This window comes from Populus nigra, chromosome 7 (genome assembly GCF_951802175.1).
Source record: "Populus nigra chromosome 7, ddPopNigr1.1, whole genome shotgun sequence".
Taxonomy (NCBI): domain Eukaryota; kingdom Viridiplantae; phylum Streptophyta; class Magnoliopsida; order Malpighiales; family Salicaceae; genus Populus; species Populus nigra.
In genome coordinates this window covers 17,498,909-17,515,041 of record NC_084858.1, presented here as the reverse complement: position 1 = coordinate 17,515,041, position 16,133 = coordinate 17,498,909, and the positions used below count along the sequence as shown (strand labels likewise).

Sequence of the window (16,133 nt, the reverse complement as noted above, 5' to 3'; positions counted from 1 at the left end):
CATAAAGTCCATACTTGGTTTTAAAGTCCAAATAATATCCACTTTTGAAATTAATTTTTGTAAAAACACAAGAACCATGCTATTCATCTAACATATCATCAAGCCTAGAAATGGCTTTACCAACATTTTACCATAATATTGTTGATAGCACGACAATCAATACACATCTTCCAAGTTCCATCATTTTTAAACACAAGCAACACCTGAACAACATATAAACTTATGCTTTCTCTTATGTATCCTTTTGACATTAGCTCCTCTACTTGCTTTTGAAGTCCCTTTATCTCATCAGGATTATTTTGATAAGGTGGTCAAATAAGAATAACAACTCCAAGTACTAGGTCATTTTGATGTTCAATTCTCTTTATCGATAGCAAACCACTAGAAATATCTTTGAGGGATACATCTTTAAATTCTTGTAATAAAGAAACAGACATACTAGGAAGTTAATGATCAAGTTTGTTAGTGTTAAAATAAGCTTTTTGTATAAAAGTACAATCATTGGCTAGTTAGAATAAAAAAAAACACTCATGATCTCACTTTTTTTTTTTGTATAAAAACTTGTATGTTTCTTTATTTTTCTCTTATGACTCACCTTATTTTCTCTTATGACTCACGGCCTCACCAATATTTTCACTCCCTTTTGTCCTTTCCTTGATTTTCGTCCCTTTAGCCTCATTTTTTTTTTTAATTTCAATTGGTCTTCATAAACCTATTTTCAAGATAATTATACAAGAATGATAGATTTTTTTTTATCTTACACAAAAGAATACCTATTTCTAAGAGCATCATTAACAACCACTTTTCTATCAAATTGTAATACCTTTCCATAATAAATGAATCATATGCATATGAATCATATCATACAAAACCTCATCAAAAGACTTCCCAATTGAAAATGACACCAAGACCTATTTTGTAACCTTTATTTCACCATATTCATTTAATCATTAAAGCCTATAAGGTTTATGATGTTTAATAGTATTCAAATTCAATCTTTTAACAATTGTAGTACTAGCGACATTAGTACAACTCTAACTATCGATAAGCATACTACATGTTATTAATATGACATCTTGTATGAAAAATATTATCTCTTTGCTACTTCAAATCATTTTTCTTAATCTTAATATTTAGTGCACGCTAAATAACAAACAATTCCCCCTCAACCAGATACTCTATATCTCATCACTAACATCCTAAAGTGACGACATCTCATCATCATTATTATCACTTTCATATTCAATCTCACCGTGATCCTTTAAAATCATAACTCTCTTGTTTAGACATTGATAAACTATATGTTCAACCCCTAAACACCTAAAACAATTAATATCATGATTATAAGGAGGTTGAGTATTAGATTTACCTTTAAAATCAATATCAATCTCTTTCTTTGTCTTAGATGATCTAACCTTAGCACTCATAATTGGCTTAGCTTAAGCAACCATATCTCTTTTATAATTCAACCTCCATGATGAAAAATAACTTGAATTACCTACTTATCATAAACTTCCCTAACATTTTAGTTGTCTTTCCACCTTCATAGCCATGTGAACCATATCCTTTAATTCAATATATTATTGTAATTTAATAATATTAGCAATATAACAATTCAATCTGTAAAAACTTTTGTAATTATTGCTTCTCTATCTTCCACTACATTAGCCCTAATTGTGGCAATCTCCATCTTCTTACAATAATCTTCTACACTCTTAGAACCATAAGTTAGACTTTGCAACCTCTAATATAACTCTTGGTAATAGTGTTTTGTAACAAAACTCTTCCTCGTAATTATTTTCATCCCCTCCCAACTATAGGTCTTTATGGTTTCTCCTTCTACATAAAACAATCTAATCTCATCAAATTATAGCATAATCAATAAACTCAGTGATGAATTTTATCTTTTTCTCCCACTCTAAATAAGCTTTAGGATCGTTTCTATCTTGCAACACTGGAATTTTCATCTTAATACTCTCCAAGTTTCTATCTAAACAATCATGATACCTAAAATCTTGAATTTCACCCCTATGACTGAATTGATCACCTCGACAAAATCCATCAACTTTTCAGTTTTTAGGCCACTAAAATCTATCCCCTTGGCTGAATGAAGCATAGTCATAATCTTCGACCTTTTCCCATTCATTTTCATCAATAAACTCATATATAGATGGTGCAGCTCCTCTTTTTGGCCTTCTAACATGTTGACTTCTTTGAATTGACACCTCTTGTAAACTAGTAATTGCAACCTCTTATCACTCCATTTGGTCTTGCACTTCACCAAACATTACATTTATCCTTTCAAACTATTGTTGCATGGCTTATAACAAAAAGTTAAAATTTAAAAAACAAGTTAGTAATAAGAAAAAAATATCCCCACACACTCCCTCATGTGTTTATGCTCTAATAGATGTCAATTCTCTTGTGTTTCACTCAAATATGTCTTTTTCATGATAATATGCTCATCTTTTCTCCTTTTACCTCTTGTTCTCACCCTTTCAGCTATTTAAGGAATTAATCTTATACAACTAAATAAAAACAACTTAGTAATAAAATCATTAGTATTTTAGAGCTTAGTAATAAAATCCTTAGTATTTTAGACTCAAAAAGCAACAAAATAACTACAAACTACAAAGAAAATGAATTACAAACATGAAAACACTAAAGATTACAAATCAGATACGAATATGATATGAAGATGTAAAAACAAAAGCATAAACATGAAAACTAATGTAAAATGACTCATTTAACCCAAAACTATATTTAGAGTACTAATATAACCAAATATAACAGTAGCAAATAAAGAAAAAAAATGTGTTGATGTAAATTGATCCAATATGATTTGTTTTGTAATTTTAGAATTATTCAAACCGAAGTATGTCCAAATAATCCTGAAATCAAGATTTGAAATTGAGAAACCAAAAACCTAAAGAATAACATATTATAAGTGTATATCTCTTACTCTTCGAATTCAATCTTTTATAATTTAAAATCTGCGATATAATTTTTTTTATTTCACTTCTTTTTATATATATATGTGCTAATGGCTTTATTTGACAGTAATGAAATCCAAAGACTTTTTTTTAAACTATGTTGCAAGTTTAGAATTGAAGAAAAAACACTAAAACAATGTGAAAACTTAAAGATAAAGAGATATAACCTAATTTTAGAGTCTTGCTCTAATAAAATTGATACGAGCCCAAATAATAATAACCCTTGAACCCACATACAAGAAAGAAACAACTCAAGAAAGCTAAAATCAATTTAAGAGTAGTAAAAACTCAACACAATAATTATTTAAACTAAGGTACCAAAGTTATTAGAATGAAAACCTCAACCCAACGACTATACAAAATCACGAACTAGAAGTATAAAGAAGAACACCACAAGATTGTTGATTTGTTATAAGTTTAAGACAATTCAATGAATAATCAATAGATATGAGCAATTCTCATACAAGCACATAAAATATTATTATGAAATCAAAATCTGTAAAAAAAAAAAAAAACTGAATACAAACTAAATAACCCTATTTATAATAGGTAAACAATCCTAAACAAAGCTGAAAAAACAATAAAAGAGTAATAATCTAAATAGAAAAAAGAATCCTAATCATTTAGGAAAATAATTTAAATCCTGTACAATAGCTGATATCTGATCGCTATAATACTTTAATTCTATACAAAAACAAGGCGTTTAGAAACTTTTGAAAAAATCTCATCTCAATCCCATGACTTGATAAACAAATATGCTTGTTAGCGTTAAATTATTCATTATAAAAAATACTGTCCAAAACTGAGTTAAACTTGTCCACCTCTTGCTTGAATCACATTAATTAAAATATGATTATTCCTTGTTGAAGTCTAGAAGTTTGACTTGTCCATATATATATATATATATATATATATATATATATATATATATATATATATATATTCTATCTTGCATTATTTTATGTGTTCATAATTTTAAATATTATTTTATAATTTATCGAGTATTAATTTTATGAAAAATAGAAGTAAAAGGATTTAATTAAAAAAAAAGTAATTGAGTAAAAAAATATAATTAATAATTAAAAAAACGATCTGAATGAAAAAATAAAAAAGAAAGTTGAGGTGATATTAAATAGTGTTCTTACATATATATAAACAGTTAATTATTAAAAGAATTATGGGAATTTAAGTTGTTTCGAAACCAAAACTCGAAAGCCAGTTGTTTTGCAATGCAAATTACTATATGGTCTTTAACATGAGCATCGTAATGGAAGATTTATCTCTATAATAAGAGATCCACAAAACATGATAATATTAATATATCAGAAGCTTCTTTTAATAAAATCCCAGACACCATCATGATATTTGTTCGGCATCGAGTTTATAGTACAGTATGAATTATCATAAAATATAATATAATGCAGCAGTCAAAAGTCAATATATTTACCTGGTTTGATCTTAGACAAGATTGTAAGTTAAAGAAATTTAAGAGATAAACATGAATCTAATTGTTACATTAATAATAGTCAAAGCTCAAAAAAGAAAAGAAAAAAAAAGGCATCTGTTTTGAAGATTTGGGAGTTTCCACCAACAGGAAGGGGTGATCTGCTCTTAGCTGATTCTATGGATTTGCTTTTATTTCCGCTGTACCAGAAAATAAAAACAGTAGCTTTTAATAGTCAATACATAAGACTGGCAGACAGACACGGTCAGTCAGTGTCCATGTCATGCTTACCTTAAAGTAAATGATCTGCTCATGTCATGTTGTCCTCTCCTGTCACTGGCAAAATAGTCCACATCTTCTTTGCATTTCTCTTCCCTTGTTTTGATTTGTCTACAGAACCAGAATTTTCTTGGAAACCCCTTACTGCAACACCGTTACTAGCTACTTGGTACTAAAACCAAACTGAATTTCTTGCCTTCTTTTTGTATTTTCTTTAGAATTAGAAGCCAAAATATCTCTCTTCTTGATCATGCTTGCTGGGACGTTCTTCATTTTCTTGATTGTTAGTCTTGCTAGCTGCTTTTGGTTGCCGACGTTTCCTGAGGCAAAGCTGGTCCAAGAAGAAGGTATGTCTAAATTTCTTTCATTATGTTTGTCGCAGATACTGTTTCTTTTAGCTGAAATGGGACTTCCTGGATTCTGGTTTTTTTGTTCTCTGGGATTTATTGATGGACCCACTTGCTTGGTATTCGGGTGAAAATGTGTGGAAATGGTAAAAAAAAAAAAAAAAGAATCTTGAGCATTGGGTTATTTGTGATTTATAGGCTGCTTTCTGATGGAAAAATGAAGGAACTTGGAGTTTCGATGTTCGGGTTTTGTCCTTTTGTCATTTATAGTAAAGTTTTCTGTTTCTTTTTTTTTAAAACCGATTTTTGTTTTGCTCACATGAGCTTTCATTCATGTATGTGCACATATCTTCAAGCAAAAACTGAGCCCAATGTCTTTTAAAGTGAATAAATAAAAATGCTTTTGCATCATAGAGCTTTGCAAATGTAGGAATTTATATATACATAGCACTTACTTTTAGCTACCTTGTATCTTACAACATCGACTGCTGATATGATGCTTATCTGTCCATGGATGATATTTAGTTGATGCTCTTGAAGAAATTGCACGAACATTGGGTTCTCAATACTGGAAGTTCAATGCTGATACTTGCGAAATTGAAATGGCTGGAGTAACTCAAGTCCCACCAAAGAACGCAGAGCAAAGGATAGATTGTGAATGCAACAATGGGAACAATACTGATTGTCACGTCACCAGAATGTATAATTCCCTCTCTTGCTGCTAAGAAACATTATTTTGAATGCTCCACTTGTCTTCTGATAGGAGGCTTGGTCTTATTCAATACATATTTTGTGCTGTTCTTGCTATGGGTAGAAGATGCATATATCCATTGTTGATTATATGTTGTTTGTCAAGTTCACACTTTTTTTATGGGAAGTGCTGCATCTGAGAAGTATTATTTATTACACGGTATTGTATATTTGAATGTATACTCATATTTCAGGGAGCTAAAACGTTATAACCTTCCCGGAGTGCTTCCAACTCAACTTGTTAAGCTTCCTCGTCTCCAAGTAGTGTAAGGGCCTCTTAAAATCTTTCCCTATCCTCTTTAATGTTAATATTCATTCCCGCACAGTTTTATTTCAAGTAATTTTCCTTTCAAGCGCAGTGATTTTGCTTACAACTACCTCAATGGTACTCTGCCACGTGAATGGGCCTCAATGCAGTTAACTTCAATGTAAGCTCTTGTCGACTTGAACAATCTCTTTCCTTCATTATCAATTATATTCTCCTCCATAATCAACATATTTCATGCAGAAGTGTTCTCGTAAACCGTTTGTCAGGGGAGATTCCAAAGGAACTGGGAAATATCACCACTCTCACCACCTTGTAAGTTGCAAGCTTATGCTCATCTTTTTAGTTTTCTTTATCTGGACATCATTATGGAGACTTGATTTATATGCATTTCCATACAATCCAACAGCTTTGGTGTTTTCATATGTTGCTATAGAGATATGTAATACTGTATTTCTGTTGCATCATCTTAGAAATCTTAAGAGCTTCTGTTTTGTTTGCCTTTTAATCTTTATTTTTCATCAGGTCCCTCGAAGCAAACCAATTTTATGGCACAATTCCCCCTGACCTCGGAAAACTGATCAACTTGCAGGCATTGTACATCTCATTTCTTCCCTTGTTATTTTAGTTTTTTCTTCTTTTTTATTTACATTCTAAAACTATGTTCAAGGATGGAAGAGCATGTATTCTGATGGTTTGTTCTCTGATATTGTGCTTTCAGGGGGCTGTCTTCCAATCATTTGTCTGGAAACTTGCCAGTTTCTTTTGCTGGACTAATAAATCTAACAGATTTGTAAACGTTTGAAATTCTTTTCTCTTTAGTTTAGACCTAAATGTTCCTGTGTTATTTGTGCCATATTAACAGCTTTTGATTGTATAATGCAGTAGGATAAACGATAACAACTTCAGTGGAACCATTCCTATCTTCATACAGAATTGGAAAAAGCTTAAAAGATTGTAAGATCCCTAATTTATTATAAGCTCCAATTTTGAGTTTCAAAAAGGAGAACCGTAAATACATGCTCATTTCTAATTTCATTTCTTTTAAATTTGAATGATTGAAGAGAAATGCATGCAACTGGCCTGGAGGGACCCATTCCATCGAACATTTCTCTTTTGATTAATTTAGCTGAGTTGTAAGTATAAATTTTATTTGTTTTCATCTATTTGTCTTATGTGAATACTTTTCGGTTTATTGATTAGATTAACAGTTAGGCTCAACCTGGCACACGCTATTATGCAGGAGAATTAGTGATCTAAATGGACCAACTCAGGGTTTCCCTATGCTCAGCAACATGACAGGCATGATCAAATTGTATGTTGACTTGTCATATCATCATACAAATTGAAGGAGTGAATGCCTTTTTCATTGATGTTGGCCAATTTAACATGATTTCATCATGTATACCAGGACTCTGAGGAACTGTAACATTTCTGGGAAGCTCCCTGCATACCTTTGGACAATGAAGAGTTTGGAAGCATTGTAAGTAAGAAATGTGTAGCTTCTTAAACTTGCAGTATTTGCATCATCTTCTTCTATGCTGTCAACTATGTATGCGTGCAATGTTTCTCTGATTGTCCAGAATAGCTTCACTTTTGGAATCTATCAATATGCTTGACAAAGAAAAACTGCCACCTATATTGTCCTTTTAATTCTCAACTTTGAGCAGCATTGACTATTTCAACTGTTGTTTCATGAACTCTGAAACAGTCTGTAAATCTTTTCCATGTGTTTATCAATATAGGAACTTAATAATAAGAAAGAAGGGAGAATGATTGGAATTATAATGGGAAAATTGTTCTAAATGTTTTGGTGGAAGGAAAATAGACAGTGTAGAGTGGGGCTTGCAAACTTAATTATAAGATAAAACGAGCAAGTGGTGCCATAAGCTTTTAATATGATCACGAAAACGGTGCATACTAGCAGTCATGTGTGTCCTATGTATCTGTTTGATGTAAAGTTATTCACATTTTTAACTTTAAAACAACCGGTGGCTTACAGTTTGACATTCAGAACTTAGAATTATGAGGAGCTGAAGGTCTAAATTATTGTTCTTGTCAAGTGCAAAATTTGTTTGTAAGAACCTGGTATAATTCGGAAACCCATTGTATCTCTGTGTTTTTCTTCCATTAAATTCAGTAGGCCAGATAGCATGTCGCTGTTTTCCTGTTGTTTGTTCCTATTTGCATAAGGTCACGAATTGGTATAAGACATGAACATGAAAATGCAGTAACATTTGCTTCTTTTTGTTGTTTGTTTAATATTTTACATGGTTGAAGAGTTGATGTTTGTTGTTAGGAGCAGGAAAACAGCTAACATAATGCTAAGAAATATACAGATAAAAACTTTGGTTTTGTTTTTGGATTACTTCTTGTTTATCTTTTTCATAATGAAAATTTATGACCCATTCATATTATGATCATTATAGGGATGTCAGTTTCAACAAGTTGGTTGGAAAAATTCCAGCCACCATAACTGCAGATCGCCTGCGATTCGTGTAAGTCTGGTTCAAATTTTAGGTTACATTTACTGAAATTTTAAAGAAACTCATTCCAAACAAAATTAAAAAGGATAATTTTTGTTTCGTGAAGCATGATTTCCATAAATGAAAGAGCAATCCGAACTTGTCTCTTGAAGGACGAAGCTGAAGTACATACATGCACATAAAATTACCCACACAAGTAAACATATTTATCGAAGTTTCGTGATTGTATTTGCTCCCTGGTTCTGGAGTCTAGACCCTTTTTTTTAAAAAAATTTAATGAAGGAGCCCCATACCTAACTATGTTCCAATGAACAAGGGCTCTTGTCAAGGGAGACTTGGAGTCTTTTCTTTCTTTTCAGCACTTTTCCCATGAAATAGATACTCGTGTCTGAAATCTCCACCCTTGTGGTTGCAAGCTCAAAAATGTTAGCATTACACAAAATAATAGTGTAATATATCATAAAAATCCAGAAAATGCAACAATTAGACTTTTATATTGGATCTTTTCTAATTACTTCAGATATAGCCTACTAATATTGGCTGTTACTTTTTTAGCTATTTAACTGGCAACTTGTTAAGTGGAGATGTACCACATTCAATCTTGAAGGACGGGAGCAATGTGTATGTATCTTGTCTGATGCTTGTTACAGATTATTCTTTATTCTTTATCATTTATCATTTGTTTACTTTTTCTTCAAGGTGCTTAGCATTTTATTGCTCTAAGCTCTTATAATATCTCAGTTGACTTTCTTGTGTAATACTTGTGTGCAGTGATTTGTCATATAATAACTTTGAATTGCAAGGCCCTGAGCAACCTGCTTGTCAAGAAAACATGTGAGAATACTATTAAAAGTTTTCCTATATATTTCCTGTTTGATATATTCCTGGAATTGATTTTTATTTTACATGTTCTTTTGATCTTACTAGGAATTTAAACCTGAACTTGTTCCGTAGCTCTTCAATGGGAAACATATCGTAAGATGCTTTCTCCAGATGATTTTGGTTTTGTTGTTTGTTTGTGAACCAATTGAAAAATGATGGAGAAATTATAGAAGCTAGCATAGATTTTTCTGAATCCACTGTGCATGTTATGCTAAATTATTTTCATCCCCGCTCTTTGATATAGTTTTATTCAGAATCCCCTAAGCATATGTTATGCTAAGTTATTTTTGTTCCTACACTTTAATAGGAGAATTCTTCCATGCAAGGGGACTTTCAGCTGCCCTAAATGTAAGTACATGTTATTATGAAGTTCGCAAACCAGTGATGTCCATTGCTCTAAATTTCCTACTGAACTTTATAAACTACTTTTGTAATTTCTTTGTTAACTCATGCATGAAATTTTGAATCACCTTCCAGTGCTTCATGCAAATCTCAGCTGATTCCAGAAAAATGGAATATAAATAATATAGATTGTAAACCAAATTTGCCCCTTTACTTCAGAGGAAGCATTTTGATTAGATTTCTGGTTTTTCACTTAGTTCAGAAGAATATGCTATTTATATATGTTTCTTTGGCCTGTCTCGTAGCAACCTGAGGCTGCCTCTTATTACTTCTTCTGTACAACTAGTTGAATGGTAAGTAATTAAATAAAAGGAATATATTCTGCAGTAGCATTTTACATAATGCACAAACACTTCTTGCCCTAGCACAATCCAAAAGTAAATGATCTACAAATTCAATGGTTTCTTGTTACATAAAATCTTTGTTTGATAGGATTTTTCTTTCCTCTGAAGATGTTCTATCATGAATATCCTTCTGCCATGCTACTTTCCATGAAAGGACACTTCGGATAAATCTATAATTGTCAAGACAGCTTTCCAAGGGAAGTCAGGTCTTCCATCAAAATTTGCATTCCGAGTAAGATTACCACTGCATGTCATCTTAGGCTCACATTATCTTTAAACCTAGAGACCAACTAAAAGAAATGTTCAGAATCAATTGCCCAATCTTGTGCACTCCTGAACTATATGTAAACAGAGGTTTACCATTTACTTGGATAGAACTCATCAAGCATCTCTCTCACTAGCACACTCAAAAAGTTTTAAGAATTGGGCTTTTACCACACCAGTATCACGCCTAATCAACGTAAAATCCTCCCTCGTTCATGATCAAGTGATTTATAGATTCTATACCCTATTTAGCAACAATAACCAATCTCCATTTTAATTACTATCCATCATGGACATCAAAAACCATTTGCAATGACTGTTGTCAAGTGTTTACTCAAACCTACTATTTTGAAGGAAGCTTAAACCCCACCCCACCCTTTCCTTCAACTAACTGTACATGGTATTAAATTTCTCCTCGTAGTACCCCCTAAATCTCCTTCAAACCTTCTCAAGCCAGCTTTGGAGTAAAGGGAATAAGGTATTGGAAAAACAGTCATTAGGGAGATCTGCGAGGATACTGATCGGCTAGCATCCATAGCAAAATGTTTGTATCATTTCGCTGCAACACTAAATATTGTTGAGTTCGCGACACATTTTCTTGGAACCTGTATATAAAAGGAACGGCCCTCCAATGGAAGCACAAAACATGACTGTTCATTGCAGGAAGGGCCATTATTAAGCGTAGTGGAAAGAGTTGGGGCCTGTAACCAAGAGCTTGCAGGTTTGAGGCATGAAAGGCATATCTCACGTAGAAAAGCTGACAGTGACAGAGTTTTATCTATGTCCTAACCGCAACTGGAAAAATGGTCCCTTGTTTTAGGAAACAATCATCCAAAATCCTCGTGCATTAATAAATTGGGCTATAATAATTATCATTTCAGCCTGCACAGGTGTAATAACACATGCTCTGTAATGAGTAACCAATGTACTTAAAATGCATTCAAGCATGTGTAATCAACTATATGACTGGAACATTGAAATAAATAAAACACTCAAATGTCCTTTATCTTCTCTCATTCTATTTCTTTATGGGCAGATTCAAATTGTTTACATGTTAACAGTGGTGGAAAGGATGTAATCATCAAGGAAAATAAAACAACCTTTTCATATGAAGGAGATGGACAAGAAGAAGGTGGCGCAGCTAAATATTTTGTAAATGAGAAAAGCTTCTGGGGGTTTAGTAGCTCTGGAGACTTCATGGATGATAATGATTACCAAAATACTCGCTATACTGTATCTATGCAATCATCAACCCTCCCTGTATTATACTCGACAGCTCGCATATCCCCAATTTCTCTTACCTATTTCCATTATTGCTTAGAAAATGGGAACTACACAGTAAACCTTCACTTTGCTGAGATACAATTTACTAATGACCTGACGTATAAGAGCTTAGGCAGGCGTATCTTTGACATTTATGTTCAGGTATGTAGTTACACTAATGTGAAACCATGCATTTTTTTTGCTGTTGTTGGAAGGAAGACTTAACTGGACTACTTTATCTCAGGAAATATTGGTTTGGGAGAAATTCAATATTGAAGATCAGGTTGGCAGTGCTGAAAAGCCTTTAGTGAAACAAGTATTGAATGTCAGTGTGACTAATAATATGTTGGAGATCAGATTCTATTTTGCTGGGAAAGGGACGACAAGGATTCCTGATAGGGGAGTTTATGGTCCCATCATATCAGCCATCTCTGTGTTTTCTGGTATGTCTTTTGCTTGAGATTTATTCTCGATCATATAATTTCCAACAGTCCTGTATATATGATTGCTTTAAAACCAGCACCACTGAACAAAAGCAGAAGATTTTAGAGCTGCATCACACATTTTTGACATGTCTCGGGAAGGAAATTTTATATTGTGATTTAAATCTCCGATCTCTGTGTGTGATTAATTTTTCTGTTTAATTGGCAGATTTGAAACCTTGTTCAAGTGGGAAAAAGAAGGGAACTGTTTATGCGGTTGCTGGAGCTGTTGTAGCATCATGTCTTATTGCCATTATACTAGGAATCCTTTGGTGGAAAGACTACTTGCCAGGAAAATGGTGCCGGAAAAAAGGTAATGCCTCCTCGGATTTGTGTTAATAGTTTAATAAAATTCCATTTTGCATCCATGTTTGGCAGATGTTGGAAGAATTGTAAGTGGGTATAACTTGCATAGCTGTCTAACAACCACGCCTCAAATGGAGTCCTTATTCTGGGATGAGAGTATGAACTAGCTACAAACAAATTGAGATTTCTTTACTATCATCATGCATGCACATTTAGGGAAAAGGTTAGCCAAAAAGGCATCAAAGTTTCATGGGCTTATCGTTTTTTCTGATACGAGTGGCTTCAATAATTCACCTCAAGATGATTATGCACAATTAATTGAGAAAAAAACTAGTTTATGTGATAGTTTCACTGTGCATTGTATTGTGCAACGTGAGTGAAATGGGTTTCAAAATTGTTTGTTTATTTTTTTTTTGTCAACCTTGCTGTTTTTTAAGGTTTGGGCTTGATATTTTGTTTTGATTTGAATTTCATGAGGTTTCTACGTTGTCAAAAAAACACCATGACATTTGATTCATGCTTGATTTTGCAATAAAAATGAATGTTTTATTGCTTAAAAAATTTAAAACTACAGGGACTAAATTTGTTTGGAAGGAAATAATTTAGAGTTTTTTTTTAGCCATTGTTCATGAGAACCCCTTTTTACATGTTTTAGTCTCCAAGGTTTTTCTTTTTCTTTTTCTTTTTGACTCCTTTAGTTTAAAACTTTTGTCTTTGACTCCTTTTTGTTTTTGAAAAATAATTGTTTTTTTTTAAAAATTGATTAAAATTAATTATAATAAAATGATTAAAATTATATTTTTTATTTTATTCAATTAAATACCATGCAATAATATTTTTTTATATAATAGCATGATAGCTCATAAAAATAACTTTTAATCCTTCCCACACAACGTAAACATCTTCAAGTTTGACTTGCATGATAGCTCATAAAGATGCTTTTCTGAGGGAAGAAAGGAGGCTTACTATAGACATGCTCATGTTAGAGGACGAGAGATGCCTTTTCAACGGGGTTTCATGGTCTACTCAGTATTACATCAAAAGACTGACAATTCATTGTTACTTTACGCCCTGTCTCCTACTTGAACAGATGCTGAAGGACTTAATTTTCCAAATGGAACATTTTCTCTGAAACAAATTAGAGCTGCTACTGATGACTTTGATCCTTCTAACAAGATTGGAGAAGGTGGTTTTGGTCCTGTATACAAGGTACTAGGCAAAAGTTATCAGCTTTCCCGTTTGGAGTATCTTCTGCGTCTCTCTTTTTTATGTCACAACCATATGAAGTTTTTGATAGAGGCCAGCTTGCAGGGTCAATTACCTGATGGTACTGTAATAGCGGTGAAGCAACTTTCATCAAAATCAAGGCAAGGAAATCGCGAATTCTTAAATGAGATGGGCATCATTTCTTGCTTGCAGCATCCGAATCTTGTGAAGCTGCATGGATGTTGTATTGAAAGTGACCAGCTATTATTGGTTTACGAGTACATGGAAAATAATAGCCTTGCACGTGCTCTATTCGGTGAGTGTTCATCATATGAAATGAGCAATTTCATCTAAACTATTATAATGCTGTAATCGAAAGGCTCATATGGATAGCGTTATCATTGAGCAAGCCTTGTTTTCTTCTCGGATGATTGTAGGTCATGAAATCAATCAGCCTAACCTGGACTGGCCTTCAAGGCTTAAGATCTGTATTGGGATAGCTAGAGGTCTAGCTTTTCTCCATGAAGAATCAAGATTTAAGATTGTTCACAGAGACATTAAAGCTACAAATGTGCTACTTGATGGGGATCTGAATGCTAAAATATCCGATTTTGGATTGGCTAGGCTTGATGAAGAAGAGAAGAGCCACATCAGCACCCGAGTAGCTGGAACCATGTTAGTCACCGCTTGCTTTAATAAATGAAAGCCTGAAATTTCTGGTATCTTGTTCCTTTTCAATGTTAAATTACAGGAGTTCTTTATCTTGATATGCAGAGGATATATGGCACCAGAATATGCACTGTGGGGTTACTTGACCTACAAGGCAGATGTTTACAGTTTTGGGGTTGTGGCTTTGGAAATTGTTAGTGGGAAGAACAACAATAACTATATGCCAAGCGACAACAATTGTGTTTGTCTCTTAGATTGGGTAATCTTCTTCCTGTGCTTAATACATTGCGCACTTATGTTGTAGCTTGCAAGACTCAATGCGGGAGTTTTAACTTACGCGTGTTGCAGGCCTGCCATTTGCAACAAAGTGGGAGTTTTATGGAGCTTGTTGATGAGACGTTATTAAAATCTGAAGTTAACATGAAAGAAGCAGAAATTATGGTTAAGGTAGCTCTCTTGTGTACAAATGCATCCCCGACACGTAGGCCTACAATGTCGGAGGCAGTGGGCATGCTTGAAGGACGAATGGCTGTTCCTGACACAGTTCCAGTACTTTCATCTACCGATGATTTGAGGTTCAAAGCCATGAGAGAACTCCGTCAGCATGAGCAAAGACAAAGTTTCCGTGGGAGCCAAACACAAAGGCCAAACCCTGTTCAAATGTTTAGCTCTTCGTCTATATCTGAGAACACCAGTTACGAGATAAGCTCAGAACCAAAACTCTAATCATGTTCCAGAGCATTATTTGGGGTTCTTAACAGCTGGGATGTACAGGCTCTGTCGCTGTTGTGATGTTGAGTTTCAGCTATTTATTTGAAATTTAACTCGCTGGGACCGCATCGTTCACCATAAAAATCTGGTGAGGAATTCATCGATATGACGTAAATTTTTATGGTATATATATATATATATATATATATTCAGGTTGAAAAGGGGAGGACTGGTTTGAATTATTTTTTTTATATTAAATTAAAAATTCATTTGATTCAAATTTATCATTCTGTACACACTTGAAAATTTTTTGAAGTTGTCTTCCTTGTACATTCCCATCATTTTTAATCAAGATTATTAACTTTGTTTTGTTCGAATGACATGTATATCTTGTTCCAATTTAAAATACAGAACAAACAAGAACAGATTTTATCTCAATTAAAATCTTAGTCTGTTCCAGAAACTCCTCTCAAATTCCAGCTGGATCGTTTGGTTCCATTCCGATTGTTCTATTTTGGTCCATTAGTGTTTTTTTTTGTTTTTATAAAATATCATCTAGTTTTATTGTATCAATTATATCTCTCAATCCAATCATTAAATTGAATTAAAGTTTTACGAGGAATCTCCTTACATATTGTTATATCTCATGTTAAAATTTTAGAGTAATCGGATATTAAAAAGACCTTACGAGAGTGTTAATATTATTCTTGTAAATTTGTTCAGAAATTTCATTTTATTGTGCCTTTTTTTAAATTGATTTTTTTTAAAATTTTATCATTCAACAATGACATTATTGATAATTAAGTTTTATAATTTGTTTTCATGTGCTTTATTTGAGGTTATCATAGTCGAGTCACAAATTTAAAAAGATAATTCAAGTTGACCTGAATCGATCTAATATGCCGTCATTTCAATATTTTTTTTTAAAAAAGATGTCTTGAATATTTTTTTTAGTCAAATAATATTTTTATCACTCATCCAAATTATTTTTGGATTCGTTAAATTAATCAAGTTATATTGATTCAACTCTTTTTTTTTTT

General features: G+C 32.8%; 1 protein-coding gene across 2 annotated transcripts; it reads left to right on the top strand.

Moving 5' to 3' along the window:
• The first annotated feature begins 4,521 nt into the window (after positions 1-4,521).
• LOC133699845 (probable LRR receptor-like serine/threonine-protein kinase RFK1) lies at positions 4,522-15,373 on the top strand. Of its 2 annotated transcripts, none has more exons than XM_062123337.1 (24): positions 4,522-5,063; positions 5,589-5,763; positions 6,008-6,079; positions 6,173-6,241; positions 6,325-6,393; positions 6,604-6,675; positions 6,800-6,871; positions 6,964-7,035; positions 7,143-7,214; positions 7,322-7,393; positions 7,490-7,561; positions 8,508-8,576; positions 9,120-9,185; positions 9,336-9,398; positions 9,492-9,539; positions 9,754-9,794; positions 11,493-11,881; positions 11,964-12,162; positions 12,371-12,514; positions 13,598-13,716; positions 13,819-14,029; positions 14,151-14,388; positions 14,488-14,641; positions 14,731-15,373. In XM_062123337.1, the coding sequence occupies exons 1-24, from the start codon at positions 4,967-4,969 to the stop codon at positions 15,106-15,108; spliced, it is 3,033 nt and encodes a 1,010-aa protein (XP_061979321.1). In that variant the 5' UTR covers positions 4,522-4,966; the 3' UTR covers positions 15,109-15,373. The 2 variants fall into 2 exon arrangements, with proteins under 2 accessions (XP_061979321.1, XP_061979320.1); XM_062123336.1 differs by having other exon boundaries at positions 4,524-5,063; positions 6,322-6,393.
• Positions 15,374-16,133: the final 760 nt, after the last annotated feature.